This window comes from Petromyzon marinus, chromosome 39 (assembly GCF_048934315.1).
Source record: "Petromyzon marinus isolate PM22_M1 ecotype Great Lakes invasive population chromosome 39, UKy_Petmar_22M1.pri1.0, whole genome shotgun sequence".
NCBI lineage: Eukaryota > Metazoa > Chordata > Hyperoartia > Petromyzontiformes > Petromyzontidae > Petromyzon > Petromyzon marinus.
This window is the reverse complement of record NC_133705.1, coordinates 4,220,841-4,239,438: the sequence shown is the minus strand read 5'-3', so window position 1 is coordinate 4,239,438 and position 18,598 is coordinate 4,220,841. Positions and strand designations below refer to the sequence as shown.

General features: G+C 46.1%; 1 protein-coding gene across 2 annotated transcripts in view; it reads right to left on the bottom strand.

Moving 5' to 3' along the window:
* Positions 1-11,512, bottom strand: part of MIB2 (MIB E3 ubiquitin protein ligase 2) — a 61,526-nt gene extending 50,014 nt beyond the window's left edge. The window contains exons 1-2 of one of the 2 annotated variants that reach the window (XM_032968441.2): positions 11,272-11,512; positions 7,782-8,108 (exon numbers count right to left, since the gene is read on the bottom strand). In XM_032968441.2, the coding sequence (XP_032824332.2) occupies positions 7,782-8,004 (223 nt within the window). In that variant the 5' untranslated portion in view covers positions 8,005-8,108; positions 11,272-11,512. Of the gene's footprint in view, positions 1-7,781; positions 8,109-11,271 lie in introns of those variants that run through there. The other variant, XM_076072832.1, reaches the window with a different exon arrangement.
* Between the last annotated feature and the right edge of the window lie 7,086 nt (positions 11,513-18,598).

Genomic DNA, 18,598 nt, shown 5'->3' with positions numbered 1-18,598 from the left:
TTCACGACTAATCGCCTAACGACGGACCTCCAGAGAGCCCAATGTGTAGGGCATAGTGTAGTGGAAAATAGTCTATAGTAGTGTAGTGGATAGTAGTGTAGTGTGTCGCCTATAGCGGTGTAGTGTACAGTAGTCTATAGTGTTGCGTATAATCTTGATTTGAAGCTTTCGTGACTGCAGGAATCCATACTCTTTGGTTCTTTCGGTCAAGTCACGTAGGTAGAAATAAAATAAAATAAATCACGACATTTCGATCGCAACACAAGCAATCTTCATCAGGTGGAACAACCACAGCAGGAAAATGCTGAAGTAGGTGAGAGAGCTGCCGTGGCAAGAGGTTATATAGGTAAGAAAGGGGGGAGGTAAGGGGGGAGAGAGAGAGGGGGGGGGGCAGGGGGGCTGCGTGAGTGCTCGTGGGAGAGGAAGTGAGGCTGGGGAGGGAAGTGGGCGGGGCTTAGAAGTGGGAAGCTGAGTGTAGGACACGGGGGGAAAGTAACTAGGAAAAATGTACTAGTAAACGGCAGGTAGGATGGAAACAACCACAACCAGTTAAGGCTTTACCTGGTTAATAACATCCTTCCAATGATTGCTCAATTTGTATCCATCTTCTCGGTTGAAGTTATGTCTATGTTTATATATCTGGATGGCTTCATGACAAACCTTTGAAAGTTGCCCGAAGGTTTGCAGAGTACCGTGGTCTCTGAAAAAACAATATCATGCAAGCCCACAGCGTTATAACAATGGTCAGCTACGGCGAAGGTATTGGTTCTGCCGTGTTTCAGATCTGCCTTGTGTTTGAGAACACGGTCCGAGACATGTCGTTTCGTTTCCCCAATGTAGCTGCTACTGCAGGTACAACTGAGTTTGTAGACTCCAGGGTATTGCATGTCAGGAATTACCTCCTTCACAGATGGGATTAGATCACGGATTTTGGGTGCTGTTACTCTGATTGATAACATTCTTGTTAACATCTAGCTTTTTAATGTGTGGATCTGGGTTCCCCCTTATCACCAGTGATAGCTAATGTTTTCATGGAGAAATTTGAAACAGATGCCATCCAGACATCCACCCTACGTCCTTCCTTGTGGAAGAGATACGTAGATGACACTTTCGTCATTTGGCCACATGGCCTGCCAGCATTGAACCCATTTCTCAACCACATCAATTCCATTACACCCATCCATCAAATTCACCATGGAAGTGGAGAAGGATGGTAAGCTACCATTCCTGAATGATTTGTTTGAGAAGAGACCTGACGGCTCGTTGCGACACTGTCTACAGGAAAGCCACCCACACAGATTCCTATCTAAAACCTGATTCCCACCACCATCCGGCCCAGAAGAATTCCCTCATCAAAACACTACACCATAGGGCCCATTGCATTTCCGACCAACACCACCTAGACAGTGAACTGGAACACGTGCTCCAGACCCTTAAGATGAATGGGTACTCAGACCGCATTATTTGCAAAGCTGTTTCTCCAACCATGGAGAAACAATCTCCTGAGATTCCATTCAAAACCATCATTTCACCATACATAGCAAGTATTACCAAAAATATTTCCAAAATCTTAAACACAAGATCCAGGTCCGATTCAATACAGTATACAAAATCCGTGATCTAATCCCATCTGTGAAGGAGGTCATTCCTGACATGCAATACCCTGGAGTCTACAAACTCAGTTGTACCTGCGGTAGCAGCTACATTAGGGAAATTAAACGATATGTCTCGGACCGTGTTCGCGAACACAAGGCAGATCTGAAACACGGCAGGACCAATACCTCTGCCGTAGCTGACCATTGTTATAATGCTGTGGGCTCGCATGATATTGTTTTTCCTGAGACCAAGGTACTCTGCAAACCTTCGGGCAACTTTCAAAGGTTTGTTCATGAAGCCATCCAGATAGAAAACAGACATAACTTCAACCGAGAAGATGAATAAAAATTGAGCATTCATTGGAAGGATGTAATTAACCAGGTAAAGCCTTAACTGGTTGTGGTTGTTTCCATCCTACCTGCCGTTTACTAGTACATTTTTCCTAGTTACTTTCCCCCCGTGTCCCACACTCAGCTTCCCACTTCTAGCCCCGCCCACTTCCCCCCACGCCTCACTTCCTCTCCCTCTAGTGTTCACGCAGCCACCCCCCCTTCGCCTGCCCCCCCCCTCTCTCTCCCCCCTTAGCTCCCCCTTTCTTACCTATGTAGGGGTAATCGTCACTCACCACTCTGTGGGCTGGTAGCTTCCCCTTATCGTCAATAGGGGGCGGAAGCGCTATCACGCCAGGGCTAATGTCCATGGCCCAAAAAGGGGCCAACGATAAACCCTAGCAAACGGATCCTGGGAAACATTCCCCGGGGCCCCGGGAGGGGGGAACCGGGGGATGATGTCACCTTCCAGAAAGTTCTAGAAGGGAGGCGTGGCTCGGGTGGAGCAAGCCACGAACCAGTATATAAGCCGGACCTCTCAGAGGTCTGGCTCAGTCATCTGCAAGCTGAAGAACAAAGACCTGGCCTGAAGATAGGACCCTGGACCCCAAGCTCCGTTGTCCTTCTAAGGGCCAGAGCTCAGTGAGGCCCATGGTCAGGACCCACGGACCGGGTACGGTCGGGTCAGATAACCTCCCCTCGGGCCCCAGCCGGAGGACGAAGGGGAATGGGGTACCCAGTGATAGGGCCCGTGTAGTCCGGAGGCCATACCTCCCCAGGGATCGAGTAAAGGGACCGATATACCCTTTGTGTTAGGCACTTGTAAGAAAGACAATAAATATCGTGTTGCCTCATTAGACGTTTATTCGTTAATTTATACCCACTATACCTATATAACCTCTTGCCATTTTCCTGCTGTGGTTGTTCCACTTGATGAAGATTGCTTGTATTGCGATCGAAACGTCGTGATTTGTTTTATTTTATTTCTACCTACGTGACTTTACCGAAAGAACCAAAGAGTCTGTAGTGTATAGTAGTGTAGTGTATAGTGTAGTACAGTAGTGTAGTGTATAGTAGTGTAGTGTATAGTAGTGTAGTGTATAGTGTAGTGTATAGTGTAGTGGCTCCGCCCCTGCTGACCAGCCCCTACTGGACATCTGTGAAAAAGAGCTTTGTAGCTCATAAGATTCCTCCTGCAGTCTAAATAAATATTTAAATATTTCTATTCAATGATTATGATAGCAACGACGACGCTTATGATGGGCTGAGTAAACCCTCGACCCCGAATGATGGGAGGTCGACAGCTTTGACCACAGCGCCACTCTGTGGTCACGAGAGGCAAAGAAAACATGACTGAGGAATGACAAAAACATACAAGACAACAACTTGTAACAAGCTCAGCAGTTTTCATTCACTCTCAAAGAGTGATTCAGAGGCACGGGAAAGGACAGACAGGCCGGAAGGTAACCAGAACTGCCACCACCAACAATCTTCCCAAGCTCCGCAGCCCAATCATTGAGACGTTTGTCAAACTCCGTTGACGAGCGTTTAGACATAATACACAATGTGACGCAGGCCACCGCGTGGACGAAACGACGGAGAGAATATCGGAGAGAATATTCAACTGGTACCTAACAAAGACAAAGACCACGCCCCCCCTCCCCCCCCGAAAAGCCTTAACAGACTGTAGGGACAAGTGCTGTTAGCAAGCACCTATGAAGGCCGGCGCGCCACACGAGGGGGTTGGTGGCCAGCACCACGCCCGGCCGCCTTTGTCTCCCCAGTGGCGGTTTACTCCACATGGCACTGGGTACTCATTTGAGGCTGAGTCGACCTAGGGGAGGCCCAGGACCGCTTCAGATCATCATAAACTGCTACCTAACACACGCACAACTGAAAATAATATTCTACTGCAGCCAAATGGACAAACGCAACAACACATTACTACTGTGCACGTACGGCTGCACACGCGTGCAATGTGAGTGACGTGGGGAGCGGTAGTGTAGCGGTTAGCGCGCTGCGCTAAAAACCCGGCGATCCGAGTTCGATTCCCGCTCACGGCCAACACCAGTGGTCGTGGGCCTCTTCCCCTATGTCGATTCAGCCTCAAATTATTACCCGGTGTGCTGTAAAAATCGCCACTGGGGAGATTAAGGCAGACCGGGCGTGGTGCTGACCACCCACCGCCTCTTGAGCCGTGCCGGCCTTCATAGGTGCTTGCTAACAGCACTTGCCCCTACAAGTCTGGTAAGGCTATACGGGGGATCTTTGTTTGAAGTGACGTCACCGCAGCGTTGCCACCCTGGTTTATACTCTGTGACCCTCGACACTCCAAGGCACTTATTGTGTCATTCGCGGAGCTCAGGGATTCACGCAGGACAGCACAGGGCATACGGAGCCCGCGTGACGTGGCTGTGCGCTGGTGATCTTTTGGCACACGATGTCTGATGTTTCGCTCCAGGAGCTTACTCAAGAAACTGAACTCCGGAACAACATTCAGCAAGCGAGCTGCTGCATTCTGATGCAGCTGCATAGGATGACTGAGAGAACGAGGCCGTCTGAGGCAGAGCGTGCTGCAGTCGTCCAGTCTGGATGAATTTATGGATTGATGAATCTCGCAAGGTCCCTGCGGACTGGCCTTGGCTCAGGAAATGAATTCAGTTTCCTGCGCGAGCTCCGAGGGAGCGGAACGACGCGGGTCGTGCCGCGCGTCCTTCGGCACTATTTCCGACATGTTGCAAAACGCGGTGGGAGATTCCTCTTCAGGAACTGATCCGATATTTGATGAGATCAGAAACTGTTCCAGAAGCAGCTCCCAGGGCGTGTAGGTATGTATAATGTTTAACTTCTTTCGCCAGCATACGTAGCTGACCGTGGTCATCGGAGGTGCGGGGGAAGGACGTGGAATGAAACGTCGGACACTTGTGCCGAAGCACACGTGGTACAACACGAAAAAGCTACGCAGTAGTACAACGCATCATTCTACTGCCACCTAACAGTCAACGCAATCAACCGACGTGCAGAGCGCAGGAATGGACATCGGAGAAACACGCCAAACATGCGGTGCTGGTTGCTGGCATTGTACATCACGGCCGCAAATTGAACCCCGACAGCTGGGATTGTGGCACGGAAATTAACACACACACACACCCACATATTGTTCATGCCCATCCATACACTCGGCGTGTAGAGGTTCGCTCCCTGCACGTCAATGCGTTTCAAACCGGTGCTCATGAAACTGGAACCGAAAATCGGAGAGTTAATTTCTACACGTACAGCCCGATTGTCAATCCACTGCTACATGGAGCAGTGGATTGACATGGGGGTTATTTGATCATACTTCACCGTGCTCGTCACTGCAGGTTGAAGGGGGGCAGCATAGGAGAGGGAGTAAAGATGTACAAAACAGTGGATGTTGCTGCACTGCCCTCTGCTGCCCACGACATGGCCCGGCAAGCCACGTAGCTTGCTTAGCGTGGTGGGAACCCACGTACAGCAACTATCCACACTCGACGCGGCTCATCTCCCGAGAAGTGTTTATTACATGTGGGAGGAAACCGGAGTACCCAGGGAAAACCTATGCGTGTAAGGAGAGTAACACTCTATCCCCATATAGATGGAATGCAGATGGAAATGAATCCTCTTACTGTACTGCCATCATACCCTGGGATGACAGAAGATGTCGACTCCACAAATGTGTACGATCTACCAACCCAGGGCACATGAAGCATCGTCATCAGCGCCTGTTTTGCTTCAATGCGAAGCATCACGTGCTTCGCGGTTAACCACATTTCTGGTTCAGGTCGTGTGGTTTGGGAATCAAAAGAGTGTTGCGAGTATTAAACAACTTGTGTTAAATGGTTTCTGGCCCATGAGGGTGAAGGTTGAATGTAAAAACAATAGTAATAAAAATACACACATCAAACACACACACTACACACTTATACAAACACAAAGACCCCTCTTGTAGTCTTAACAGACTACTGGGGCAAGTGCTGTTAGCGAGTAGCACCGATGAAGGCCGACACGCACACCGACGCACACAACGTCACCACGACGCTTGTGCCAGGCTATGTGCACGTTAAGGTTAAGTGAAGTGTCAAATGCCCGCTGGCAGGGGAGGTCATGGGGCAGACCCAGGTGCCATGGGTCGACTGATGGGATAATTGGCTGATGCACCACCTGTGCCACCTACTGTGCCAACTTGCTGTGTTTTGGTCACCCGGCGCTCCGCTCGTTGCTGTGAGCGTCGCTCCTCTGCCCTCCGTTGTTGTTGGAGGGCGAATGCCTCCAACTGCCCAGTAGCATCTTTCACGAGCCTCCTCCACAGAGGCCGATCTTGACACCGCTGATACCAATCATCGGCAAGTCCACTCAGCTCCACATCCTCTTGTACCACATCACTCCATCTCTTCTCTAGCCCGTGCCACACTCGTTTAATCCCCTCTATCCGGCCAAACAAAAGCTCGTTAGGCATGCAGTGGCTGGGGATGCGGGCTACATGACCCAGCCAATGCAGCCTTGCCTGCCAGAGGAGCTCACCGATCTTTCAAGGATTTGTGAGCTCCTCACACAATCCAGCCTGGTTAAACCCAGGATGAATCGTAGGCAGAAAAGCCTAAATGTTTCTAACCGGCGAAGAAAATCCATTAGGGGGGTCCACGTTTCGCAAGCGTAGAGAAGGGAGGGCATGACCGTGGCCGAGAAAACCCGAAGCTTGGTGTGGAGCGACAGATCAGGTAGCTTCCACACAGCTTTATGCAGCCAATGAAAAGATAATGCCGCTCGACTGATTCTGAGCGAGACCTCTGCTGTCAAACCGGAGCCGATCATGAGCACACTGCCCAGGTATGGAAAATCTCCACTCTCTCCACAAATGCCCCATCACCAATTGTGAGTTGTGGGGATGGAGTGTCTGATGGTACAAAGTACCCAGGCAGGTGCTTAGTATTGGTGGGGCTAATGGTAAGGCCCACCTCTTAGTGGCACGCTCCAGGCTCAGCAGCAGCGCCACCAATTCCTCCTCTGAGTGAGCAGCAATCACTAGATCGTGGTTAATAGGGAGCCATCCCTTGACCGCACCCGGGTATCAATTAGCCTCCCATTGTATCTGTACCAGATGGAAATTCCTCTGGTACAACCATTGAAGCCTTCACGAACTACGTGATCGAAATAAATGTTAAATAATGTCGGAGCCATAGGACATCCCTATCGCACCCCAAGGTGCTCGCTGTGTGTGTCTTTATGTGTGTATCTCTCTGCATGTGTGTCTGCCTATGCTGTTCCCGTGTATGTGTTTAATCATTCATTCTTACCTGATGATGGTTGCTTGTGTTGCAACCGAAACGTCGTACTTTTATTATTTTATTTTATACGTGACTTTACCGAAAGAACCAAGGAGTAATTCCTGCAGTCACGAAAGCTTCGTATCTAGTTTGAAGGTCCTTAATGATCGTGAGCAGAATCAGGGACTCTGAAAGCATGAAGAACAACCCAGAGCCCAGGCCTACTGATGGTATCACAGGCCTTCACCAGGTCAAAGCAGAGATGTAGGTCTTGTTGGAATTCCCTACACCTCTGCTGCAGCAGCCGGACAGAAAATATAGCATCTGTGCAGGACCGCCCACTCCTGGGGCTCTGCAAGCCTCCCCTCAGCGTGCCTGGCAAGGCGATGTTGAATACGTTGCCAGGACCTTTCCCGGCACACTGAGGAGGGAGATGCCCCTGTAGTTGTTACAGTCTGTGCGGTCCCCCTTCTTAAAAAGACAGACCACTTGGGCACCACGCGCACACACAACGCACGCACACACACACACACACGTACGCACACACGTACGCACGCACACACGTACGCACCGATCTGCGCGTTGTCATAGAGCCGCAGGTCGTACGCGCCCTGGTAGCCGGCGCGGTAGTTGGTGCGCACGCCGCCGTCCCACTGCACGACGGCGGTCCGGTCGGGCGTGCAGGCGCTGCCCTGGCGACCGACCTCCACCACGGTGCCCGCGTGGCCCTCACCCTCGTCCTGCGCGGCCCACTTCCAGTCGGGCCCGCGCACCACGCGCATGCCCACCTCCATGGCCGCCGCCACCGCCACCGCTTCGGCCGGCGAGGGGGGGGGGGGTGCCGAGACGGTGCACGTCGTGCGTGGAGGGCACAGGTGGGCAGGGGGATGCTCGCGTCCTAAGGCACGGGTAAAGACGCAGCACAAAGGGGAGGGGGGAGGCGTGGGGGTGGTAGGTGATCGGTTGTTGGGATGGTCAAACGTTATGAAGGTTAGGTAGGTCAACTGTTAAGAGTGTGCAGTTTGGGTAATTTTATGCAACGGCTCTTCTCTCGTGAACAGGGCGTGTGGGAAAGTTCGTAATTCTATGGGTCTCTGTACAAGTGTCTGGGTCAGTCTATATGGGTCTTCATAAGAAGTCTCTGTGCAAGTCCATGGGCCTCCATGTGAGTCTCTACGGGTCTCTGTGTGAGTGTATGCGTCTGACTTGGATTCACAGAGAGTCTTAATGTGCCAGCATCTCAAGATGCTGTACAGAAAGTGAGTACACGGGATTGATTTTATAGAGGCAGTCAGTCACAGGCAGAAGAGAAGGGGAAGGAAGACCTTAATCGTGGACTTTAACCTTAGCAGGGAGTCGACTGCACGGACTACTGGGGGAAGGAAGTTTCAGACTATGGGGGCAGCAGAGGAGCATGAGCAGCCTCCCACTGAGAAAACATTACCTTGAAGCTAATGGAACAAATTAGAAATTAACTCGACAGATGTAACGATATTATACAATAACACGATTTGTATAATGCAAAATACCACTAAAAGCTGTTTAATTAGAATTGTCAAGAAAAGTGTCAGTTTAACTACCACGTCCCCTACGAGTGTAAAAAAAAAATTGTCTGTGAATTATAATTAAAGTTTGTTAACAAGAGTGGGTGGTGTTTGGGCAGGACGCATCACGGCTATAGACAGGATGATGGCCTGTGGTCTTAATAGAGCGGAGAGTAATGAATGGAATGCGTTTTGCGATTGCGAGAGATGGGGGGGGCTTGGGTAATCCATCATCCAGCAGTGGAGTGATCATGGCTGATGAGGATTACATTTCATTCTCTTCACCTATTATGAATATTAAAAACAACATAATTGAACAGAGTGCTTGAAATACTGTGGTATCTCTCTCTGCTTATGTGTCTATGTGTCTCCATGTCTGTGTTTTGTCTCTCTCTCAAATTTAGCAATCTTTGGAAGAACGTAATCAACCAGGTGGGGTGTTGACTTATGTTAGCCGACTCTCTGTGTCGTATTGCATTACATTTCTAAGTTTACTAGGTTTGTTTTATCTTTCATTTGTACCTGATGATGATTGCTTGTGTTGCAATCGAAACGTCGTATGCTATTATTTATTTTATTTCTACGTGACTTTACCGAAAGAACCATATATTATCAGAGCATGTTTTTTTGTTTGCATTCTGACCACAAGCATTGTGGTTAGTGCAGACGTGATTCCTTGTAAAAGGTTTCAGTTTGGTGTTTTAACAACTTAACATCTGTTCTGTTGCCAGACAAAAAGGGGAAAAACCTAGTATCCTATTTGTTTGTGTTTCTACCTTGTGATGGGCCTTTATAGGATGAACGTTGAGAATTATAAGGGCACGGGGTGACCAATAAGGTCTGACTTGGTATGTAGTAAGGTGGGCACTAATAAAGGGTTGACAGGTATGAAACGCGATTAATAATTAGTACAATGTAATCAATACCACGGTTATTCATTAGTAAAATTTAGTTTAAAACACGAAGAGGACCACGATGGGCTGCACCTGCACTCGGTTCTTTAAATGAAATCGTGAATTGTCACGCGAGGCGACGAGGCAGTGTAAAAAAGTTCAACTTCGTTTGGCTTTGTAGATTCAAAGATATTAAGCCTCAAACATTCCAAAGAATATAAACAAGACAACACGGCAAGTACAATGAAAGTGTGTAATAATAATAATAAAAGTGTGGAATAAAAAGTGGCAAAGCCTTTAACGTTGCAGCACCACCAACGTTTTTGAACGAGCTTGTTTCCTCCCTTAACGTCATAGATCTTCCTTTGAAAAATATATTCTGAGGTCGATGACTGGTGCTGAATACAGCCACATTAGCAAATGCGATTTGTAGATTTGATTCTTAGAAATGTATCGTGCAATTTTTATGTACAATTTTTGTGTTGTCTTGGTGTGGTCTGGGACTGTTCTTGCTGTTGTTTCACTGCCTTGGGAATTGATGTACTCACGCAAATTGAACTTGTATGGTTGAGATGTTAACTACCTCGCCTGGTACACAGGAGGTCGTGGGTTAGATCCCGACCCCGACGCCTGCTGCTGCTGTATATTTGGAGTTTGCGTGTCTCTCATCATCATCACGGTGGCTATGAGATGTTAACTACCTTGCCTGGTACACAGGAGGTCGTGGGTTAGATCCTGACCCTGATACCTGCTGCTGTATATTTGGAGTTTGTGTGGTCTCTCTCATCATCATCACGATGGCTGGGAGATGTTAACTACCTCGCCTGGTACACAGGAGGTCGTGCGTTAGAACCCGACCCCTACTGCTGCTCTATATTTGGAGTTTGTGTGTCTCCCCGTGGTCGCGTGGATTTTGTGAGATTATTTTGCTGCAATACATTTCCACGTAAGCCACTTTGATGATCTATAATTTGTGGCCAGATCGCTTCTGAAAAATAGGTTTATAGTTCAATAGTAAGATATTTGTTTACGTTTCCTATGCAGTATTTTGCACGATTTGTGTTTCTGTAGTTTGTTGTTGTAAACGTTTGACCCGCCAACTACTGGACATCTGTGGAAAAGAGATTTATAGCTGATTGGATTTCTCCTGCACTATAAATAGATTCTGAGTGACGTTTGTTTAAATCAAAACAGCAGCACCGCGGCCTAGCAGCACGAGGCCTGCGGCAAGCACGCCCTCGCCTGGAACCACTGCCGCCTCCCACGCGTATAGCACCGGCCGCACTCGTTAGGTCCCCCCCCCCACTCCCGCCCCCTCTCAAACGCATCAAAATAAATCACAGTGGCACATTTAACAGAAACAAAACTGCGCGACTTTGCACTTCTAATTAGCTTCGGGTAACGGTTGCTATACCTACACGTACAGTACATCACTGTCCTGTCAATATACTGGAGCGCTTTCGAGAGGACGAGCACATTGGGTGAGCGGGGAGGAGACGGAGTGACATCGCGGGATCGTTGAGGAGGGTGACGGCTCTCATCCAGCAGTGGAACGACCATGGCCGTGGCACCAAACGTCAGAAGGTGGCCGTGGTTATAAACACCAGAAGCGCGGGTCACTCACCGCACAAGACGGGGAAGGCAACTCGGCCTCTGCAGCAGCAGCAGCTATCGCTGTTTATTAAACCCTCTCCTCCTCTCGCTCTCTCTCTCTCTTGGCTGTCGCTGACGAAATTAAGTTGTAGTTTATTAATTTGCAGGAAACCGCGAACGCGATTTGAAGATCCGTAAATTAAAACGCGCGAGGCACGCGCGGCCCCAACGGACGCCGCGGCCTCCGTAGCGACGTCACGCGGGAAGTGGAGTCACTTCCGGGATGCGCGGTGACGTCAACCCCTAGACGCCACGTGCGAATTGGTCCAAACAATATCGGTTCATAATGATGATCTGTCATTCATGTTATCGATCGTTGTGAAAATGAAGCATATTTGGTATTCACACACTATTCTTAAAGCGCAAGGCTATGATCACGAAAGGAGGCGCTTGCTGTGTCTTCACTGACGCAGCTCACGGGAGGGTTCGAGAAGCTTTGGTGTTTGCTGTCATCCCTAAAACATTAATTGTCGCTGTGATCGTTTTCTAATTTGACGCCGGCACACAATGGCCTGCTTTGTGATGACCTCGCTAGATCTTGAGCATCCACCGTAAAGCAGGCGGCGCGTATGCGCATGGTACGTGGTTTTGTAAGCAAGCGCAGTGTTAACTCGGGCGGCCGGTCGGAATGGAGCCGCGAACGTCTGCAACAAGCGGCGAACTTCCCTAACTCAAACCGGGCAAAGCTCGCTGACCATAAAAAAATAAAATTAATTTGCAAATAATATGGGAGTAACTGACGTAATACCAGGCACTGCAATATAATAATTTCATAGAAAATAACTCCATGAAATGAAAGTTATTTAAAAGTACTGTATACCAAATAAAGATGCAACAACACAATAAAAACTGCAGTCACCGTGCTGAGCACACTTCAGCCCCAATTTTACTCTAGGCCCACAGCTTCATATATCAGTCGCAACTGATAACTGGCCACGCCGTGATTCCTCAACCGAGCGAATCAATTAAAACTTGGTCGATCAACAACCCCTTGACATTGAACGATGTCTGTCTTTGATTTTATAAATGCGGCCCGTCAGAGACAGGCCTACTCGACAAATAATAAAAAGCTTATAACCAGTGACGAATGAGTGCCGCGCAAAGCTTATATAGGAATCCTAACAACCTTTACGCCATGGGGCCCGTTTAAAGTGTTTTTTTTAATATATTATTAATTGAATGCCAAATCAATAAAAATGTTAAACAGTATTAAACAAAACTATTCAGGGTTTTATTATATGAACAAAAAACATGGACTTGCTTTCATTTTAAATCGTAACGTTTCTAACCTCTTCTTTACAGCATATGATAATGTACCGCGAAAGCGCAATTCCCATTGGTCGCAGCTGTAAATGGGCGGGGTTTCCTACGTCACGTGCTTGATGTTATAATGAGAGGCGAGGGGGATTTTAACTATCGCGTCTTTTGCAATGCAGAGTTACTACAAGTTCATTTTTCATAGTTCCATTGATTTGGTATAGCCCTGTGAGCCACTCGTTTCTTGAATCGGGTGCAACCACAACAAACAAAAAAACAAAAACATGAACAAGAAAAACATCTTAAAGTGACTTTGTGACTGTGCAAACAGAAAATCCATGGAAAAAAAACATCAAAATATTCCTGAAATAGCACCGTACACCAACGCTGTGTGCAAAAATCCCAGTGGGATGCAAGTCAAACAACAACCACAAGACAACTAAGATTAAGGCCATCAGTCTAACTCCGTACTACAATAAACAAAAACATGGCCAAACCAAAAAACTTTTAGAAATCACCAAAATAAAGCCATAAATGCAATGTAACAGTGGTCATAGGGACTGTGACCGAATTTTTAACAATAAACTACATAAATAACATGTAACACCAAACCCTAGAGCCACAGCTGGCTGCATGAGTCACTCCACAACAACAGGAGCATCAGCCGGAGTATCAAATTTGTCAATGCACCTTTAAGATCAGCACTCTAAATCAAAATACAGATCATACTTTGCAGCAGTCATCTGGAGCGAAACATTTTATTTTATTTTAGGCCACTGAATAGCAGTGGCAGCTAGGGGTGTACAACTCCTCTAAAATAGTTCTGAGTGAAGATCTCATAGGTATAGTAATAGGCTTTACCCTTTTAACTGGCACCAAAAGGAGGTCTCATAATGTAAATCTCATAGATAGTGATTCAAGTTGCAATTTATTGGCAATTCACGACGTCTGGCCAACAGAAAAACAATCTGGTAATCTGAAATGGTCCCTACGGGGGAACCAATAAACGAGCGTACGTTCAAACAATTTGATTCAGGATGAAAATATTGTATTTATACTGCAGGAAGAATCCGATGAGCTATGAAGCTCTTTTTTTCACAGATGTCCGGTAGGGGCGCGGGGTAAGAACGTTACAACAACAACAAACAAACGAAAACACGACATGATTGTAAAGTGCAAGAAAGGTAAACAAATCACCAAAAACATACACATTATAATAACCATAGTGGCCGTCCATAAATGACGTCACGAACCTAGGGGGGGGGGCGGGGTCAGACATTTGTGACGATGTGTGACGAGGGGGGGGTGAGAAATGTGACGTCACATCAAAATGCGCAACTTTAAATAAATATAGACAACACGTTCTACTTCATTAAATAGACATTTTAATAAATGTTTTCTCCTACAACATCAGAGTGCAGCGCCACATTAAATACGCACTACAATGACAATAGTTTAAAGCGATTTGAAGCATGTTTTATTTTTTTGGGGGGGGACAGAGCTTTGTGACGTCATTTTTGAAGGGGGGCTCTGACTTTTTGCGACGCCGTGTGACGACGGGGGGGGTCAAAAATCATCCAAAATCGCGTGACGTCATTTATGGACGGCCCCATACGTGTGAACAAACAAAAGTGAATAAATAACACAAATGCACAACACATTAAAGAGACGTTGATCTAAAACTAAAAAAAAAATATTGCTGAACAGTTGAGATGGCGCGGTTAGTAATTCGCATGCCCGTGTACTTATACAACACTGAGGACCCGAGTTCGACCCCAGGCTACGGCTTAACATCATTGACAACTGCTAAGTGGAGGAGTGATTGCCTGAACACTGTCCCGATTTAAAGTAATCTTGGTCACACAACAACAACCCCCTTTGCATTCAAGGAGGTAAAAAAACTTCTGACTTTGGGTTTTGTGAATGCGGTCCATCAGAGACAGACCTACTCGACAAATAATTCTAAAGTTATAACCAGTAATGAGTGAATGGCCGCACAGAGCTTAGATAGGACTCGATACTACCTCTACGCTAAGGGACCGGGGTATCTTCTTTGATTGAGGGCAACATCACTTTAAACGTCAACATTTCACATTGTCCCCATGGAACTATTAAAATCTTTTGAAATGTTAATTACGGGGACAAATAAAAGTAACTGTTCGATCAATTATTTCATACACATTACAAAATGAAAGTGGTGGAATATAACAATTATACATGAAATAACATTACTATATATAATTATTGCTAAGCTGTTGACATGGCACAGTGATTTGCATCCCGTACTTATATACACCTGGCAACACAGGTAAGAGTGCTTTACAAACGGCAGAAGAAGCAAAATATTAACACAACAGCATTTGCAAATGTGATTTGTTAATGTCATCCTCACCCACGTAGTATCGAAAATGTTAATGTGCAATTTTATTGAGGGGCTGTGTGGTGTCTTGGTAAGGTCTGGAACTGTTTTTGCTCAAGCTTAGGAATTGGTGTAATTATTATTTTTTAACTTAAAGACTGTTTATCTATTTCATGTATTCATGTTTAATGATCTTGTTACTTTTGTTGTACTTTACACTCCTATCGGTGTTTTTATATTGTTTGTTGTAGCTTTATGACCCGCCCCCACTGGACAACTGTGGGAAAGACAATCTCATCGGATTTCTCCAGGAGAAATAAATATTCTGATTCTGAAGTTGTATCTGGGCCTGTCAATGACCTCCCTTCGTGCTTGGTAATTTAAAAAACAAATGCATTACAACATTTACTTACATTGAATTTGTTTTTACGATTGTGTCAAACATTGAGCAAGTAAAATAAAATAGGGTGGAGCCAAGCCGCGCCTCCCTTCTCGAACCCACCAGAGCGTTCCAGGGGCCTCCCAATGAGGTCTACCGTGACCCTTGCCCCAGTTCCTCCGCCCTGCCGGCACACACACACCGTGTACATGCTCAACGGCGAGTGCGCTAAGTGTCCACCTGCAGTTGCAGCTGCTATACAGCAGTTAGCACTGTCTCACTACAGAAGTATTAAAATCTGGTGACCAATAAAAATGTAATGAGCGCTTCCGCGACACGTCGTGTAGAGGGTACTCTTCTTTATTCCACGTACGGGCACAGCACAGGCCAAAGTTATCGGCTTCCTCTCCAAGTACACACTTAGATATTAACGTTCTACAGACTACACACACGGTTGATCACACGGCGGGTTCCGCGCGTCCGCTCCCGGTCTCGCCGCTGGCTGACGGCGTGCCGGGGAGGGCGGTGGAGCTCCGCAGGAGATCCGCCACGTGGCCCAACGACGGAGAGAGATGACGGCGAGCAGCGACGCAGTGCGGACCCAAAACTCCTCACACCGGTCCCGAGTCCTCCTCCGCCTCCGCTTACATTGCCCCATGCGTGGCTAGGCTCCGCCTCGGCTTACATTGCCCCAGGCGTGGCTAGGCTCCGCCTCGGCTTACATTGCCCCAGGCGTGGCTAGGCTCCGCCTCAGGCCACGCCCTCTTGTGGAACTTTCTAGCCGGGTCTCGGAGTTTCTCGGCCGGCCCCGCCCTTCACCTTTGGCCTAGAGAGCTCTCCCTTTTGGGGATTGGATAATGTTTATAATGGTGCCTGTACCCGTGCTTCCCTTTTGCAACCAGTAGATGTCACTATCTCATTGCAAAAGTAAATGTTCGATCATTCATTTCATACACATTACAAAATTAAAGTGGTGGAAAATAACAATTATACATGAAATAACATTACTATATATAATTATTGCTAAGCTGTTGACATGGCACAGTGATTTGCATCCCGCACTTATATACACCTGGCAAACAGGTAAGAGTACTTTACATACGGCAGAAGAAGCAGAATATTAACACAGCTGCATTTGCAAATCTGATTTATGTCATCCTCACCCACGTAGTATCGAAAATGTTAATGTGCAATTTTATTGAGGGGCTGTGTGGTGTCTTGGTATGGTCTGGAACTGTTTTTGCTGCCTTGCTCAAGATTAAGAATTGGTGTAAATATGCAATTTTAACTTAAATACTGTTTATCTATTTCATGTATTCATGTTTAATGATGTTGTTACTTTTCCTGTACTTTGCACTCCTATCGGTGTTTTCATTGTTTGTTGTAGCTTCCTGACCCGCCCCTACTGGACATCTGTGAGAAATAACTTTGTAGCTCATCGGATTTCTCCAGGATAAATAAATATTGCGATTCTATCTTGACTTGAAGCTTTCGTGACTGCAGGAATCCATACTCTTTGGTTCTTTCGGTAAAGTCACGTATGTATAAAATAAAATAAATCACGACATCATCAGGTTGGGAGAGTAAGGTCTGCTGCTGAGGCAGACTGTTCTAAAAGGTTTGAAATGGGTGTAGCCCAAGGGTCATAAAGAAGTGGCCGGGGATTTAGTGATGTTAATGTGAGAAATTAGCTTGTAACTGTAAGATCGGAGAGGGTGTGTCGCGCCCGAAACGTCGTTATGTATTTTATTTTATACCTACGTGACTTTACTGAAAGAACCAAAGAGTATTCTGATTCTGAAGTGGTATCTGGACCTGTCAATACCCTCCCTATGTGCTGGTTAAGCTGGGTCGAACATCTCCACATCCATGAAAAAAAATGCGTAACAACTTCGCATTTACTTACATTGGTTTTGTCTTTAACAATTGTGTCACACATTAACCAATTAAAATAAAAGTCAGAGCACTTCCGTGGAGAACGTATCCATAATCATTCATGTGACATTTACGCTGCTATGGGTATGCGTTGAAGTCGTTCCGTATATTCAATTCTCATATCAAAATAATTAAAAAAAATTGTATCAGTGAGACCATAAACTCTATTTACACGAACAGTAAGCAATGTTTTGCATGCAGAAAATCGTGCAATTTGTTAACTTTTAACAATGTAAATCTGTAAAATGACTGTTCTCTACGCAGCACGTAGTGTAATCTCTATTGTATAATAAATGCTGGCGATAAAAGGCAAAAACTGAGTTTGATTTAAACTTGGTCGACCATTTAATGATGTTATACAATTCTGTCTTTGGTTTAATGACTGCGTTCCGTCAGAGACAGACCTACTAGACAAATAATAAAAAGCTTATAACCAGTAGCGTGTGAGTTCCGTGCAGATCTTATGTAGGACTCGCTACTACCTCTAAGCTATGGGGCCGTGGTAAAGTCGAACCTGATATCGTCTTGGTTGAAGGCCAAATCACTTTAAATGTAATTATTTCACATTGTCCCCACGGAAGTATTAAAGTCTTCTGAAATTCTAGATTTAAATTCTAGATTTAAATCTGAAATGTTAACTATGGGGACCAATAAAAGTAAAGGTTCGATAATTTATTTCATACAATCTTGATTTGAAGCTTTCGTGACTACAGGAATCCATACTCTTTGGTTCTTTCGGTAAAGTCACGGAGGTATAAAATAATTATTTCCTACACATTACAAAATGAAAGTGGTGGAATATAACAATTATACATGAAATAGCATTACTATATATAATTATTGCACATATAATTATTTCACATTGTCCCCACGGAAGTATTAAAGTCTTCTGAAATTCTAGATTTAAATTCTAGATTTAAATGTGAAATGTTAACTATGGGGACCAATAAAAGTAAATGTTCCATAATTTATTTCATACAATCTTGATTTGAAGCTTTCGTGACTACAGGAATCCATACTCTTTGGTTCTTTCGGTAAAGTCACGTAGGTATAAAATAATTATTTCATACACATTACAAAATGAAAGTGGTGGAATATAACAATTATACATGGAATAACATTACTATATATAATTATTGCGAAGCTGTTGACATGCACAGTGATTTGCATCCCGTACTTATATACACCTGGCAAACAGGTGTTGTGTGTATAACTAACTACACGGACACGGCTTCTGGAGGCAACGCGTTTATTAACCAACAGACTCAACTGGCAGTGACTGTGACACGAAGGGGTACGGCCCCTTCAACGCGACAGCCTAAGGGAGGTACAGCCTTCCTTCTAGTGTGTCCTACACTCCCCGGGCTA